We start from the raw sequence: 17,716 nt of genomic DNA on the forward strand, positions 1-17,716 counted from the left end.
CCATGAGGAATCTGGAGCACAGAGAGGTTAAGCAGAGTGCCCAGTGTCACACAGTAAGTGTTATATCTAGGTTGGTAAGCAGAGCCCGTACTCTTGTATGTGTTTGCTATATTGCCTCTTAGGAGTAAGAGAAAGTTTGGTGGGAAAAAGAGAGGTCACGGTGCAAATTCTCATATAAAGTCAGAGACCACTACTTTTAGTGTTCTGTCTGCTCTGGAGGAACAATATTAACCCTGGGGACAGTGGCTAGGGGAAAATTAATTCACTCCTCTCTGTGCATTTAATCTGGTAGGTATTGTGATTTAGAGAAGATCTAGCATCTTTATTTTTCAATTTTATATTACTGAATGTGTTTTGTATTACTGTGACACAGTTGCCATCTATGTATCTTCTTCAGTGAAATGTCTTCAGATATTTGGCCCATTTTATATATTTATTTGTTTTCTTATCATTGAGTTTTAAGAGTCCTTTGTATTTTCTGGACATAAGTCATCAGATACGTAATTTGCAAATATTTTCTCCCCTTCTATGGCTTATATTTTTTCTCTTAATTATTTATGAAAGATAAGTTTTAAATTTTGAGATATAATTTATTATTTTATAGATCTTGCTTTTGGTGTCATATCCAAGAAATCTTTGCTAAGTTTACGTAGATTTTTTTCTCTTTTTTTCCAAGAAATTTAATAATTTTTGCTTTTACATTATTCTTTCATTCATTTGACTTAGTTTTTGTATATGATGTGAGATATAGATAAAGTGGTTTTGTTGTTGTTGTTGTTGTTGTTGTTTTTTGTGGAAATCCAGTAGTACCAGCAGTACTTGTTGAGGACTATGCTCTCTCCATTGAATTGAACCTTTGGATAAACCAGTGGCACGTATATATATATGTGTTCTGGACTCTCTTTTCTGATTCATTGATTTACTTGTCTTTCTTCGTTGTCAATTCCACACTCTCTTAATTACTGAAGCTTTGTAATAAGTAGTCTTGAAATCAAGTAGTGTTTTTCCTCTAATTTTTTTTTTCTCTTTCAAAGATGTTTTAGGCATTCAGATCCTTTGCATTTCTATATGAATTTCAGTAGTATCTTGTCAATTTGTACAAAATAAGTCTGCTGGGATTTTGTTTTAAATCTGCAGCTCAATTTGGGGAGAATGAGCATCTTAACAATATTGAATCTTCTCACCCAAGAACAAGGGATATATCTCTGTTTATTTAGATCTTAGAAAATATGTCTACAGAATCTTTGAAGTTTTCTGTGGATGGACTTTGCACATATATTTCTGATTTATTTCTAAGTACTTCATATTTTTGATGCCATTGTAAATGGTTAATATATAGGAGTATACTTGATTTTTTCATATAGATCTTATTTTCTACAATCTTTTCAAACGTTCTTATTTGAGTAGCTTTTTATGTGAATTCCATTTGATGTTCTCTGTAGGCAGTCAAGTCATCTGCAAATGGAAATAATTCTTCTCTACCACTTGGATGTCTTTTTTTTCCCCTTTGCCTATTGCTAGAACCTTCAGTATAATGTCGAAGTGGTGATAACAGATTTCCTTGCCTTTTTCTGATTCTTAGGGGAAAAGTCTTTCTCCACTCAATATAATGTTGATCATAGGTCTTTTGTGAATGCTCCTTTGGAAGTGGAGTTCCTTTTTATTTCTAGTTTTCCGAGTTGTGTTTTAAAAATCAGGAATGGATGTTGGATTTTGTCCACTGCCATTTTGCATCTACTGACATTATCACCTTTTTAGTTTATTAATGTTGTATGTTACATGGATTTCTGAGCATTATCTCAACCTTGTATACATTGGATAACCCCCCTTAGTTATAAAGTATAATCTTTTTATTATATTGTTGGATTTGATTTGCTAAATATTTCGCTTAGGATTTTTAAATACGTGTCCATGAGGTACATGGGTCTGTAGTTTTCTTTTCTTGTAATGTATTTGATTGGTTGTAATTCTGGCCTTATAGAATATAATGGGAAGTATTATTTCCTCTTCAATTTTCTACAAGTGTTTGTGTATATGGGTATTATTTTCTCTTAGATTCTTGGTAGAATTAACCAATGGGAGACATCTGTGCCATAGTTTTATTTGTGGAAAGAAAGGTTTTTAACTACATATCAAGTCGATACAGGGCTGTTTACCTTATCAATATATTCTCGAGTGAGTTTTGGGAGTTAGTGTCTTTTAAGGGATTCACCCACTTAATTGAAGTTCTTTAATTCATTAGCATGAAGTTACTTATATGATTTCTTTTTTATCATTTTAGTATCTGTAGAATACATATGATGTCACCTCTCTTACTCCTAATATTGGCAATTTGTGTCTTCTCTTTTTTTTTTTTGCTAAGTCAGACTAAAGGTTTACCAATTTTATTTTCCTGAAGAGCCAGCTTTAATTTTTATTGATTTTTCTCTGCTTTTCATTTCATTGATTTCTGTTATAATCTTCATTATTTGCTTTCTTCTGCTTATTTTGGGTTTAATTTATTCTTTTTCTAGTGGAGGCCAATATTTGAGACCTTTCTTTTTTCCTACTATGTGTATTTAATGCTATAAATTTACCTCTAAGTAATGTTTTAGCTGTATCCCGCAAATTTTGACGTCCTTTTTTTGTGTGTATAATTTTTAATTCAGTTCAAAATGCTTTCTAATTTTCCTTTTTATGTCCTTAGGTCCAAGTTAAAAAAAAGTTACTTTTGTATGTTTTGTATAGGTTTTTTAGTTATTCTAGACTAGAGGGTAAACCCTGTTTTACAACTCTTATTATGTCCAGAACCTGACGTTGCCACTAATCTTATGATGAAGTACCAATCCTAGCCCTCAGCTTTCTGTGTCCTCTGGTTTTAGGAAATGAAAGCCTCTTCATAGTGCTCCCAATGCAGTCCTGTGGTTTCACACTTTCTCTCTCAGCCTTTCTTTATCAGTTGTGTTTGGCAGCAGCCTTTATACAATATAGTTGTCCTTCAAGTTACAGTTTCTCTAACACCTGACATGTTACACTTACTAGTAAATTCCCTTCCACTGTATCCTGTTTCTGTTCAACACCAGGGAAAGTCTTTACAATTGCATATCTGCCTTGGGCCAGGCACTATCTGTGTTCTGCCTACCAGGAATAATGGTGTCCTTGGACTCTGGCAGTATGTAATCTGACTCCAGAAGCCTACCTCAGCTGGCATCTGCTTTCATGACCCACTTCTGGCATCAACTCTTCCAGCTTGGGCTCCTCAGGAAGCTGAAATCTAGCTGGGAATTAGCATGCAGGAGGTTTATTAGGGAACACTGTTGGGGTGGGTAGGAAAGAAATCAAGATTGGGCAGAGGGGGAAGTTGGGCTGTGATGTGTCTCACAAAGACCTTGGGAAACCCACTAGGAGATCTAAACTTGGAATGGACCTTCTGACTTGCCCAAGTTGGGGTGAAGAACTGGACCTTTACAGCCCCTACATCAACCAGTCATTGAATGTGGGCTTTCCCAGGAAAGGGAAAGGGCATGACCTTGGTTGAACAATCTCTTCAGCTGAGGCAGCTGGCGAAGAAGGTGGGCAGCCAAGGGCTGTCTGAACCGAGCTCCCAGCAGCTGGAGAAATTAATCCTTCAGTTTTGAAGAGGGACCTGAGAAGTGCATCATGTCATTCACGATGGCCTGAGATGCCCTTTCCTGGTTTATCTAAGAAACATCTACTGACATTTCAAGATTCAACTTGGGCCTCTCCTCCATAAAGCCTCTTCTGACCTCCTTTTTCTCAGTAGCACTGATCTTGTGCACTCATCGTACTTTCTATGTGCTTCTCTTAGTGCCCTGGAGCACTTGGTGCTTTTCAGTAGCGTACTCTACCAAATAATCCCCAAAGATATTACGGGAGTAGGGTACAGTATGGCTACTGACACTCATGATGAGCCTGGCTCAGCAAGAAAAGACAGGCCAGTGTACATCCTGCTTTAAAAAGTTTTCATTGAAAAGGGTTAAAAAATGTTTTAGATGCTACAAGAGGTGACCATCACCTATTTATAACCCTTTCATTTCTGTTAAATCTCAGTTTCATGTACGTATCTGATAGGTCTTTCAAGATGTCTGAAAATGCTACAAAATCTGCAATAAATACATATTGGTTGACTTTAATATCTAGCAGGAAAGAAAGAGAGTTGTTTACAAAACATGATGTAAAACCTGAAGGCATGAACACTAGATTATTGGCTTTGGGAGTTGTTAGAACTTCACACAATGTAAGGAAAAGCTTTGGAAGAAAACACAGAACAGCCTATCACAGACACCTCCTCCCTGTGCCCTCTGTCTCTGCTCCCTGCAATGTCATTTGACTGATACACCCTCAAATTTTGGATAACCCATTCATATTAAGGAATTGGAAAGAAGCTTAGGTGGACTGAGCTAGTTTGATTCAACCTTTGGATTCCTCCACAGCCTCTTTTAGTGAGGGGAGTACATATCTGTGGTTGAAGCTGTCATTATCCTTCATCAAGTACATATTTCTCCAGTTATGCAGATATTGGCTAGCACTCACCCATCTGCGTCTTGTATTTTGCTAATTTCATTTTTGAAATTTCCTAAAATAAGGAAGTGAAAGCCACATGTTTTATATTATACCTTGGCATGTTTTTCTTCTGTACCATATAATAGGTACTATAATACTATTTCTTTTGAAATGGTCTTATGATAACATACTAATTACTCCAAAGCACTTATTATTTATTTACTTACTTATTTATAGGAAAAGGGGAACTGATGCTTATTGTCCAATGACTGTATACCAGGCACTGTGTTAAGGGGTTTACTTAATTATTTAATCATCAGAAAAATTTTAAGAAATCATTGCTGACATTATCTCCAGTTTACAGATGAGAAAACTGAAAATAGAGGAATAGTTTTGTCCAAATCTATATGTCATAAACAGGTAGAGAATGGTGGAGCAAGGATTTGATATAATCTTTTCATGACAACACTACATGCCCCCCCATTGCTTAGGTTATGTTCCAGTTCTAAATAATAGTACAAATTCATTCTAGGTCCTTAGCTCTCCAGGGCTCTTTGCAATGGACTCAAAGCTGCCTAGCTTTTTTATATTTCCCAGTTTTTTCAACACTTTGCTCTAACCATAATGAATGTCACATAATTTACAGAATCCTCTATGGCCTCTCTTCTTCTGAGATTGCTTCTTGGGATTATCTTTTATCTGCCCTATTTTCTTGAATAATCTTACTCATCCTCAGTCTCAGCTAAGACAGGAAGCTTTCCATATACTCCCAAGTCTAGATTAGAAGCTCTGGATATCCCAGACCATCCACATGTCACCCAGTGGTAGGTACATTGTACTTCTTTTCTGCCTCTACTATCAGGCAGCCTCCATGAAAGCAAGGACTGTCTGCCGTTGTGTCTACGACATCATTACTGAAGGTATATTCACTTTATTCTTGCTGCAAAGTGAATGAAGATACACTTGCTTCCTGGCCTTTGTGCTATGCATTTCTTCTGCTCCATTGTCTTCTTTTTTTTCTGGTTAATTCTCATTTGTGCTCTGTATCTCTGTCGACATCCCCTCCTTCTGAAGCCGCACCTGGGTTGGGTCCTCCTACATGTTTCATGGTATCCAGCTCTTCTCTCAAGCTCATCATTCATCATGCACACTCTTTTCACTGCCTCTCATTAATTCTGGACTGAAAACTCCTTAAGGGCAGAGTTTGTATCTTTCTTTTTACTTATAATTTAATTTTATTTTTACTTGCTACATAATCGTACATATTTATGGCATACATAGTGATGTTTCAATATGTACACTATAGAGTAATCAGACCAGGGTAATTATCATATCCATTATCTAAAACATTTATCATTTCTTTGTGTTGGAAACATTCAATATCTTCCTTCTAGCTATTTGAAACTATGTATTATTTTTCTTTTTAATTTTATATTCAGAGGGTACATGTGCAGATTTGTTACATGGGTATATTGGATGATGCTGGAATCTGATCTTCAAGTAAACCCCTCACCCAAATAGTGAACACAGTACCCAGTCGGTTGTTTTTCAACCCTTGCCTCCCCTTCTTCCCCCATTTTGGAGTCCCCAATGTCTATAGTTTTCATTTTATGTCCTTGTGTACACACTGTTTAGCTCGAACTTATAAGTGAGAACATGCAGTATTTGATTTTCTGTTTGTGCACGAATTCACTTATGATAATGGCCTCCAGCTACATTCATGTTCATGCAAAGGACATGATTTTATTCTTTTTATGTCTGCATAGTATTCCATGGTGTACATATGCCAGATTTTCTCTATCCAGTCTGCTGTTAATGGGAACTTGGGTTGAACACATGACGTTGATATTATGAATAGTGCTGCAATAGCACAGGAATACAGGCGTCTTTTTGATTGATGGAGTGGTTAATTTTCATTTGGGAAAATACCCAGTAGTGAGATTGCTGGATTGAATGTTCATACTATTTATAATTCTTTGAGAAATCTCTATTCTGTTTTCCATAGGGGTTGAACTAATTTACATTCCCATCAACAGTGTATAAGTGTTCCCTTTTCTCTGCATCCTTGCCAACATCTATTATTTTATGACTTTGATAATAATAGTCGTTCTGGCTGGTGGGAAATAGTATCTCATTGTAGTTTTAATTTGCATTTCTCTAATGACTAGTGATGTGGAACTTATTTTTGTGTTTCTTGGCCACTTGTATGTCCTCCCAAAGCATTTTTAAATCTCTAGAATGATCTCACATCAGTGCAGTGCTATATTATTTGGAGTAGAAATTTCTAAGGGCAAATAATGCTCCTTGGACTTAACGAATGTTTGCTCTAAACTAGTTATAAAACCAAAAATGCTTTCCTGTTCAAATGCATGGAAACACTATAATCTCCATGGATCAGATAGCCATCTTTGCACATTTCTTCTTGGGACTCTGGTTTTTGTTCTGATGTTTGCCATTACAGGCGAAACAGCATTGTGTAACAACAATTTCCTGGGTGCTTTAAGATGGTAAGCCACATAGCAGTTTGAGTGTTATAGAAGAGTTTAGAAAAGGTCCGCTGGGAAATTCCAGATCTTTACAGTTCTGTCCTCCTCTGCAATTCTCCATTTTTTTTAATGCATTCTAATTGTATATAATCATTGCTAATTGTATATAATCGTCTAGGCAACCTTCTCTGTTGTGTCCCTTCTTTCCTTTGTGTGTGTGTGTGTGTATAGCTTAGTTGCTCATGTTAAGGGAACTTCCCTGAACTCTATCTCTTTAAACTAACAGGGATTTTTCTCATCTTAATTCTCATGGTTAGAAGATATGAATCAACATGATTCTTTTTTAAGATTTATGTGCCTTTGAAAAAAAAGATTTGACAATTGCATGAACTGGTAAATTTTACACACATAACAGCATGATGAAGACAGTTTCTTGGCTGGTCACACTGGCTTACACCTGTAATCCCAGTACTTGGGGAAGCCAAGGTAGGTCGATCACTTGAGTCCAGGAGTCTAAGACCAACCTGGGCAGCGTGGTGAAACCCTATCTTTCCAAAAAAAAAAGAAAGCAAAAATTACCTGGGTGTGGTGGCACATGCCTATAGTTCCAGCTATTAGGAGGCTGAGGTGGGAGGATCCCGTGAGCCTCAGCTGCAGTGAACCATAATCGTGCCACTGCATTCCATCATGGGTGACAGAGTGAGACACTGTCTCAAAGGAAAAAAAAAGTGTTTCTTGAATGTTCAGAGGTGTAGCAAACGAATACTACAAGGATATTTGGTACCAGTAGAAACTTTGTCAACCCTGTAAATCTTTAAGAGTGGACAGTTCGGGCTGGGCACGGTGGCTCATGCCTGTAATCCCAGCACTTTAGGTGGCTGAGGCAGGTGGATCACGAGGTCAAGAGATTGAGGCCATCCTGGTCAACATAGTGAAACCCCATCTCTACTAAAAATACAAAAATTAGCTGGACATGGTGGCACGCGCCTGTAGTCCCAGCTACTTGGGAGGCTGGGGCAGAATTGCTTGAATCCAGGAGGCGGAGGTTGCCATGAGCCAAGATCGCACCATTTCACCACTTTAGCCTGGGTAACAAGAGTGAAACTCTGTCTCAAAAAAAAAAAAAAAAGAGTGGACAGTTTGGAAAAGCCTTTCAGAAGGTAGACTGGAGGTGCCTGTGATGCCTGAGCAGCCTTGAGGATTAGAAAGTCCCACACGGCAATGTAAGGCCAGAGACCAGGTTATGCTAACATGCTCTCAGAAGTCCCCTGAACACATTTGACTTAAGCATAGATGACAGCTCCTTTGGAGTTCAAGTTAAGTTACATCTTCAATATGGATACAAAACTAAGCCTTCAACCAGAATCTGGGGCAAGAGTTTAAGTAAAGGCCAATGTATCAAGTTATAAATCAAACTGCTAAATCAAATACAGCTTCCTCCCTTGTCAAGTATACTTTCACCACAACCCGGAAGGCTGCATTTCATATACTGGAGTTCTGTGACAGAGCATGGTGGCTTGGGGAAAGCTTGTCCTCTGGCTCCGTCTTCCCTTTTCTTCCCATCTGTGGCTCTATCCTGGCCCCTCATGCCCATGTATGAGCATGGACACTCCAGCCTACATATCCATGCCGTCCACATCCCTGACAAACAGCTGATCCTTGGACACCCCTAGGCACTGGCTTGTGTACCTGATGACATGATCTGTCTTCAAGAATGAACCTGAAGAAGCTGCCATTGCAGGGTTTGGAGTAGGGCTTAGAGCCCCTTGGACAGAGAGTCCCATTGTTCCCTCCACGGGCCATGGTCTAGACAGGAAGACATGGGCCCTTGATGGGCACGTCCTCCTGGCCCCAAGGACTCCAGTACTAATAGTAGCAAGACCTCCAACAATCCACCCCCTTGCTCTGTGGATTTGTGTAGTTTAAGTTACAGATAACACCATTAGTCATTGAGGGTGTTATTTCTAGTGGTGAATAATTTCCACATTTTATTAAATGTACAGATAACAAGGGTTGTGCCATCTAAACCTTTTGACCCACGTTGCGTCCCTGCTGAGAGAATTCTTATAGATAAATTAGAGAAAATCATACATTTTGCTTTACATAGGAGCATTGCTGTGTCATCTGGCTTTACCCGTTTATTCATTATCAGTTTATTTAAACTGTTAGAACCAACTTTGTTAAGGAGGATGGAGAGTAGTTTTAATGCTCTTCTCTTACAGATTTGGTTTTACTCTTCCTTGAATAGAGCTCCCTAAAACCAGCAGTGGAATTCCAGGGACAGCTGAATGGGGCTGGCAGCAGGGGTCCCAGTGAGTCAGGCTGGGGGTGGTGTCCTGTTACCCTCCTTCCTGGGCGCTTTGGTCTGTCCCTCACCAGGAACTGGTTTGTGACAATCACTGCCTGTTAGTTGAGCCAAAGCTTACAGTAGCAAGGACTTTCCCCATGTATAGTATTTTATCTCTCAACCTCTACGTTACTCTGGTACTTCTTCTAAAGAACTGTCATTACAAGCACTTGTATCTCCTCCCACTGGAAGTAGCAGAGAGTTTAGCTAACTGCACATGAAGGATCAAATTCGTACATGTTTTTACATTTAGTAAAAAGGCAAACTCCACTTTTAGGGATGTGACATAGAGGAGTGGTAGCAGAAGTTGCGGTAAATACCTCTGTCTCAGCTAGAGGAGTCTGTACCTTCAGGAAACCTAAAATCTCCAGAGGCTGTTATTTGCTCATTCTTGAGGCAGGGGAGCATAGTGGTTAAGAGCAGATGGTCTGGCACTGCACTGTGAATTTAAAACCTAGCTCTAGCACTTATCACCAAGACCCAGGTAAGCTATTTAAACTCTCTGTGCTTTACTTCCTCATCTGACAGTTGGAAATAATAACTCCAGATAGTCACACATTAATATATGCACAGCATTTAGAATAGTACCTGGCACCTTGTACATGACAATTATTATCTCCTGGTGTAGACAGACAATATTTCCACATCCTACTTAAGATGTGAGGGTTCAACAAATAACATTTTTAGTGGCAGTGGGAAATGCGTGGTTCCTCCTTGTCATTAGCTCTTTGGTTTCAGTCCATCTTTATGAAGACAATTCATGATCTTGTGGTTGGCCCCGACTGTGGACCATAGACAGCACTATGTCCGGTCTCCATGCGCCATTCTCATCACATACTGCTGACATTCTGTGGCAGGCAAGCCCAGTGCTACACATCACTCTTGTCAAAGGGATGGGAGCTGCCATTATGCCTTCTCCTGTGAGCAGCTTTAAAAAACATTCTCCTAGGAAACAAAACATGTGGTGGCTGCTTGCTTGGAAAGAGTGCAGTACAAGATGTAAGGTGTTCATTTTCTTTGTTTTAAACATAGTTATATTAATAAATATTGGTTAAATGAATGACCCATGACCTTTCTTTGAATGGCGGAAGATGCTTTCATATTTCCACCCTCTGCCAGCCCCACTGTGCCTCTCAGTAGCAAGTTACTCTGTCTCAGATTAGTTAGTGGATCTCATCTATTTTGACATGGTACCACTGTAAGATTCCATATCAACATTCTTATAGCCATTAACTCTCAACTCCATCTTCATCCATACAGCAAAATATATGTAGACCCCACACATTCAAAGACAAATACAATATCATCATGTCTTCTTCTTCCTCTGATTCACATCATGGCATCACAAAAACTGCAGGAGGAGGTAGCATTTTCTCTTTCACTTTGAAAATTGCTTGGACATGGAGAATTGACATTTAACTGAAAAAAAAAAAAAAGCCCAAATGCATTAATAGCACAATAATCCTATATTGAACAATGGGAACATAAATGTAATATGTAACACATTTTCTTCCAGTCACAGAAGATCTTATTAGACGGAATGCTGAACACAATGACTGTGTCATTTTTTCCCTGGAGGAACTCTCCTTGCATCAGCAAGAAATAGAAAGACTAGAACACATTGATAAATGGTGCCGGGATTTAAAAATTCTCTATCTTCAAAATAATCTTATTGGGAAAATTGGTAAGTTTCAGTACTTAACTCTCATGGTTTCCTTAACTTGTGAATGAGAGAACTTTGGAAAGCGTAGTGTTATTTTTAGAAGAAGACAATCACTGGAAAAGAATCGCATGGGAAATCAGACACAGCCATCTCTCAGCAATTGTATGGGGGGCATTTCCCTGAACATTTCTGTGTGTAGTGAAAACAATTCCCAGCAAGGAGCTGGGAGAGCAGATAAAGGTGAGGAACACATTACTTGACCTGATCATCTAAAAAGACAGAGCACACATCAAACCTGATTTTTTTTTTTTAAGTTTGAAAGGGAGGAGGCATTTGTCACGGTTTTACATCACACTGCAAAACTAATTTATATAAGAATTGAGGGAGTCCCTGTCAGGTTACTGCAGATTTATTGTATATTTATTGTGACCATATATGTGCAAGGCATTGTGCTCTGTGTTGGGTATTGAGGGGGTTCCAATTAGGAATGAAAATTAGAGGTATATGCAGGAATCAGGTCAATGAAGATAAAAACATCAGCATTAAAACTGATAAAGAAAAGCGACTTAGACTTGCAGCCAAGTGGGCTTGCTAATATTGCCTTTAGAATAAACCTACCCACCCAGTTACATGCAGAATTGGACAACCACAAGTTTCTCCTACCCAGGTGGGTCTTTGCTTTATGTCAGGAAGTAGGTTGAGATCATGTGCTCTCTGCTGGCAGGAAGATCCCAGAAATCAGGAAAGAGGGTGGGACTGGGTATGCTGAGTTTCTTCTCCTGATGAACCTCTCGGATACTTTGGCCTTCCTTCCCTCACCACACGCGACTTCTCCCACAGAATGGTGAATTAAAGGGCAGAGGGAAGGGAGGCCTGTGCAGTTGCTCTAATGGAGGTCCTGCCACATGGAAACAGAAGGACAATCCCCAGCACCCAGAAAGAGAAAGCACAGGCTCTGGCATGAGGTAGACCTGTGTCAGAACACTGCCTCTGCCACCTACCTATTTGCAGTGTGAAATTTCACAAGTCAGTTACTTTGCCCAAGTCTTAGTTTTGCCATCTGTAAAATGGCTAATAATGCCTGATGTCTAAATTGGCATACAGATTACATGAAATGATATGCTTGGTACTTGCTAAATCATAAGTATTCAGTAGTGGATAGCTGCTGTGCTGCTACTGTTATCAATTTGATCATTTGCCCCAGTGTGCTCCAGGCTAGCCAGCTGAAGCTAGGAGCAGAAGGGAGAAGTCAATGGAATTGGAGGAAAAAAGATGGAGTCAGGATTGATGAGGCAGAGAGAGTGCCAACCCCTGTGTGTCCTGGCACGAGAACTCAGAGGTCAGCTTATAGGATTTTATTTTACTTCCCATGGAAATGTGCTGGGGTTCACATCAGGGGGCATTTGGCAATGTCTGGAGATATTTTTGGTTGTCGTATGTGTATGGGAAGATGGGGAGGGGATGCCGTGGGCATCTAGGGTATAGAGGCCAGGAATACTGCAAACAGTCCTACAGTGCACAAGATGCCACCCCCGCCCCCAAGAAAGAATGATCCAACCCAAAATGTTAGTATTGCTGAGGTTGAGAAATGCGGGTGATGTGGTTGCCTGTAGTTTCGTGGATAATTGAAAACTGGCTTCAGGCTTGCAAAAAGCCTAGATTTGCATCATTTTTTAAAGATTTACTAAAATTCTCTGTATTTTTTCAGTTAATTATTTTTGGCATCTTTAACTTGACCAGAAATTAGAAACTCTGGCACATTGTTCAATTAAAAAGGCTATTACAGAAAACCACCAGCTTTTATGCATGGGGGCATCAAAGAACGGTTCTAATTGTACAGATCTAAAAGAGTTCCCAAAATTTTAATCTTCACAGCTGGGTCCATCACAATTACTAATTAGGAGCATGGTATTTCAGTCCTTTTCAGAGCTGCGAGAAAGCTTAAATTTTTGCTTCCAAAGTATTCTTAAATTAAACACCCTTTTAAATCCCAATAATGGGATTTTTCAGTGCTACTCCACCCATAGGCATTTAGGCACTTATTTAGCAAGTAAAACTACTCTAGGATTCAGACTTGCTCTTGTGCCATTGAGGTGGAAATTTGCGAAGCAGTTGCCTTTCCTAAAGCTCTGTTGCCCATGAGAAGACACAGATGGTCTGCTGAGGAAGGCGCTGCTTAGAGGTGACCTAAGAGGGAGCCCAGGCGCCAGGTGGGGTCTTGTCCAGTGCCCCGCCCAGACCTACTGAATCAGAACCTGTGGGCTGCTGGAATCAACCCTTTCAACAGCTTCACAATGGGCTGCATGCCTAGGCCAAGTTGAGAGCCACAGAGCTTCTTAAACCTGAGAAGGGAGAGGGTCTACTCCAAGTTTGTGGGTCTGCTTAGTTGATGGGAACTGTTTGTAGAATGGTTTGGCTGGAACTCAGACTCCCTTTCCACTATCCAAGAGGCTCTTCTATTTTGTCTTACTGAGCTTCACCCCCTTTTCTCTTTCCAAGGTGGGCCCTGTTGTTTTTGAGGAGTTGATTTAGGAAACCCTCCCTGAGCAAGCCTTTATTTTCTATCATATGACTCCTTTAGCATTTAGAGGGTGATGCATGTAACAAAGGGGAGTCCTATTTCAAGCAGGTATTTTATTGTGGGCTGGCCATTTTAGTAATAATAAAGTATTTTTGTTCAGGATATAGACTAGACTCTCCAGTTCTTGGCACACAGAAACCTCCAAATCTGTTGACAATTGAATGCTCAGATGTTTCTAGAGATCCTTTGCAAACATTAGGATTACTTGGAATAATTTAAATTCTGAGACAAACTTCTGTAATTTTTCCCCCAAAATTCTCCTTTTAAATCATGCATAAATTGAAACTCAGAGATGTAAACTGTTATGTTCATGTCTATGGAAACAAATATATGATGTTTTGTAAATTTTAGATTAACTTTTAGAGGTGATAAGGGTGATGATTATAAATCACCATGTTTTTCAGCTTCATCATATCCCTGAGAAATGGGCAGAGGAGGCACTAATTGAGTGAGGCTGCCCCAGTGCACAGTCCTTAGCAGAGTTCTACGTTCCTGTCATCTTAGAAAGAACTGTCCTTTTAAGGTGTACTATAATGATTTAGTTTCAGGTTCTGGAGTGCAATTTCCTGGCTCTCCCACTTAACCTTGGACAAGTAAATTAATTCTCTGTACCTTGGTATTCTGATTTATAAAAAGGAGACGCTCATTTTGACCTCATAGGGTTATTACGAGGATTAGATAAGATAATATATGCAAAATGCTTAGCACATTGTGTGACATATCATAAGCACTCAGCTATGTTTGATATTATTCACTATTTCTCAAGGGCCCCATTCTGCAGGAATTCTGTGACTTGTTTATGCTTGTGGTTTTGCCTGTATGGGCTTTCATATTTATTAAATAAGATAACCCTGTATCAGGTCGATTTGGACTTTAAGTCAAAGAAACCCAACTGAAAGTAGTAGAACAGTAAGGAAATCGATTATCTTACCCAGCTGTAAGTCTGGAGGTAGGGCAGACTCCAGAATCAATCAGGGTTGGTTGATTCCTTCTCTCTGCTCTACCAGCTATCCAGATGTGTCCTGCTGTTGTTTCCCTTATGATTGAGTATAAGAATCAATAGAGATAGTAATTCCTTATTAATATCCCATAGGAAAAAGAGATAAGAACCCCCCAAGCATGGAATATAGATCCTTCCCTTTTATCTGATTAGGAGCACTTGGTTTGCATGTCCTCTCCTGTACTACACAGTTGCCAAGAGACTGCCATGGGCTGTTTGGCTTAAACCTACCTTCCTGAGCCACCACTAGCCAGAGAGATTGGATTGTCACGCACCGGCCCAGTTTGGTTAAACCTACCCCCGCTAGAGTTAGGGCTAGGTAGAGACATGAGCAAAACTGGGTTTCGTTAGGAAGGATGGAGGGAGAAATAGGTCCTCCTTAGACGGCCACCGTGTCTGATGTACAGGTATAGATTTGAAAAAGCAACATAGTTTTGATAAGCATAATAATCTTTAGATTTTCTTTATTATTTTAACAATAGATTACATTAAATTGTGTTTATTTTGAAGATTATCTTGTAATTAATTACATTATCTTATATTTCAGAAAATGTTAGCAAACTCAAGAAACTTGAATATTTGAATTTAGCTTTAAACAACATTGAAAAAATAGAAAACTTGGAAGGTAAGAATGTTTCTTCTGTTATGTTATTATGAATTAAAATTGAGATTTAAAGTTAGATTTAACAGTCTTGTATAAAAATAGGTATGCTTTTAAAATTAATATTTTATATACAACATATAATTATTATTCTTATAAAAATTCAAGCAATAACCGTGATATGTAAATTCAAAAATGGAAGTTACTTTACCCCTTCCTAACCTAGCCTCCTCAGAGGTAGCCAGAATTAACACTTGGGTATATAGAAGGTGGTTTGTTTTATTTTGCTTCCTGTTAATGGTATCATACTATGAGTATTGTTTTGAAAATTAGTTTCTTCCCTAAAATTACCTTGCTTTTTTGATATCCAGGAAAGGGGGCGTGGGGCTACATACTAGAATCATTGTAGACTGATTTATCTAACCATCTGTCTGCAAATGGACATTTGGGTGAGTTCCAGCATTTTGCTATAATAAGCAGAGCTACAGTGAGCCTCCTTCTACATTTTACTTTGTGTTCATGTGCGCAGTTTTTTCTAGGACAGATACTTAGACATGGAATTCCTGCACTGAAATCAGTATATTTTGAAAGATGCTGCCGAATTGTGTCCTAAAATATTCATTGTGTTGATTTGTGCTTACACTAATAATCCTTGTGAGTACCCATTTCTACACAACTTCACTAAAACTTTCTATAAACAATATTTTTTTAAGATAGGAAGATATTTTTGTTTATTTTTATAGTAGCCATCCTATCCTAATAGGTGTGACGTGGTATGTTATTGTGTTTCTGATTTGCATTTACTTAATGACTAATAATGTTGAGAATTTTTTATGTACTTGCTGGTCATTTGAATATCTGCTTTGAAAAAATGTTTATTCTAAACTTTGGTGCATATTTAAATTAGTTATATGTCTTCTTATTGCTAAGTTGTAAAAGTTATGTATATATTCTAGATGCTAGAGTTTCATCGGATTATTTGATTTGCAGATATATTCTTTCAATATGTGGGTTTTCTTTTCAACTTTTGTGATGGTGACGTCTGAGGCACAATTGTTCTTAATTTTGCCTATAGCTTTTTTTTTCCTTATAGTTGTATTTGGTTTTATTATCTGGATAGTAAGGGCCTTTATTGAATGAATTGAGAAGTGCTTCTTATTTGATTTTTTTTCAGAAAGCTTGTAAATGATTTGTTAATTCTTCTTTAAATATTTGTTGGAATACACCAGGAAAGCCATCTAGTCCTGGACTTTTCTTTGGGAAAGCTTATTATTAATTTAATCTCTACTTGTTGTAGGTCTATTCAGATGTTCTGTTTCTTCCTGACTTAGTTTTGGAAGGTTATGTCTTTCTAAAATTCATCTACTTCACTTAGGTTATCTCATTTATTACCATTACAGTTGTTTTTATTACTCCCTTATAATATTTTTCATTTTTTCTTTAAGGTCAATAGTAAAATCTCGTCTTTCATTGCTGATTTGCTAAATTTGAGTGTTCTCTTTTTTTTTCTGATTAATGTGTAGCTAACAGTTTGTCAACTTGGTCAATTTTTTCAAAGAACCAATTTTTGACTTTGTTGATTTTTCCCTATTGTTTTATATTCTCTATTTCGTTTACTTCCATTGTAATGCTTATTATTTCTTTCTCTTTACGTTTTTTTCTTTTTTCTAGTTTCTTAAGGCAGAAAATTAGGTTATTGATTTGAGGTATTCTTTTTCATGGAGGCATAAATAAAATTCTATGAATTTTCCTCTGAGCACTAGTTTTTTGCATCTAAGTTTTGATATGTTGTGCTTTTGTTTTAATTCATCTCAAAGTATTTTCTGATTTCCTTTGTGATTTTTTTCTTTAACCCATTACTTATATAGCAGTATTGTTTAATCTCCACATCTTTGTGATTTCCCCACATTTTCTTATTTTACTTGATACCTAGTTTCATTCCATTGAGGTCAAATAAATATTTTCTTTTCTTTTGACTACTTTAAGCTTATTGAGACATGTTTTATGGCCCAACATTTGATCTATCCTAGAGGCTGTTCATGTACATTTGAGAAGAATGTGCATTCTGCTATTCTTGGGTTTAAGTTCTAAATATGCCTGTTAGGTCTAGCCTTTTGTTTGTTTGTTTCTTTGCCTTAATGTTGTTCTACTCTTCCATTTTCTTGCTGATATTCTGTCTAGTTGTTTTATCAATTATTCAAAGCAGGTTATTGATGTCTCCAATTATTGTTTTGAATTGTCTATAGCTCCCTTCAATAGCATCAGTTTTTGCTTTATATAGTTTGGAACTCTGCTCTTAGGTGCTTATATGTTTATAATTGTGTTATCTTTTTGATGAATTGATGTTATTATTATTATAAAATGTTCTTAGTTGTCTATAATGACAATGTTTGCCTTAAAGTCTTTTTGTTTGGTATTAATATAGTCACTCCAGATCTCTTTTTTTCTTTTTGGTTACCATTTGCATGGTATAACTTTTCCTATCCTTTGCCTTTCCAACTATTTCTATCTTTGAATCGAAAGTGCTTTTCTTTA

The 17,716-nt window shown here is 37.9% G+C and overlaps 1 protein-coding gene across 11 annotated transcripts in view; it reads left to right on the forward strand.

Annotated features, from left to right (window-relative positions):
• DNAAF11 (dynein axonemal assembly factor 11) overlaps positions 1 to 17,716 on the forward strand; it is a 91,283-nt gene that overhangs the window by 2,829 nt on the left and 70,738 nt on the right. For 7 of the 11 annotated variants that reach the window (XM_078353162.1, XM_002759221.7, XM_017965589.4 and 4 more), the window contains 2 exons: positions 10,853 to 11,020; positions 15,128 to 15,205. Coding sequence is in view for 4 of the 11 variants with exons in the window: in XM_002759221.7 (XP_002759267.2) it covers positions 10,853 to 11,020; positions 15,128 to 15,205 (246 nt within the window). In the remaining 7 variants the exon portion in view is untranslated. Of the gene's footprint in view, positions 1 to 2; positions 289 to 10,852; positions 11,021 to 15,127; positions 15,206 to 17,716 lie in introns of those variants that run through there. The other 4 variants (XM_054246646.2, XM_035277648.3, XM_078353166.1 and 1 more) reach the window with 4 other exon arrangements.

This window comes from Callithrix jacchus, chromosome 16 (genome assembly GCF_049354715.1).
Source record: "Callithrix jacchus isolate 240 chromosome 16, calJac240_pri, whole genome shotgun sequence".
Taxonomy (NCBI): domain Eukaryota; kingdom Metazoa; phylum Chordata; class Mammalia; order Primates; family Cebidae; genus Callithrix; species Callithrix jacchus.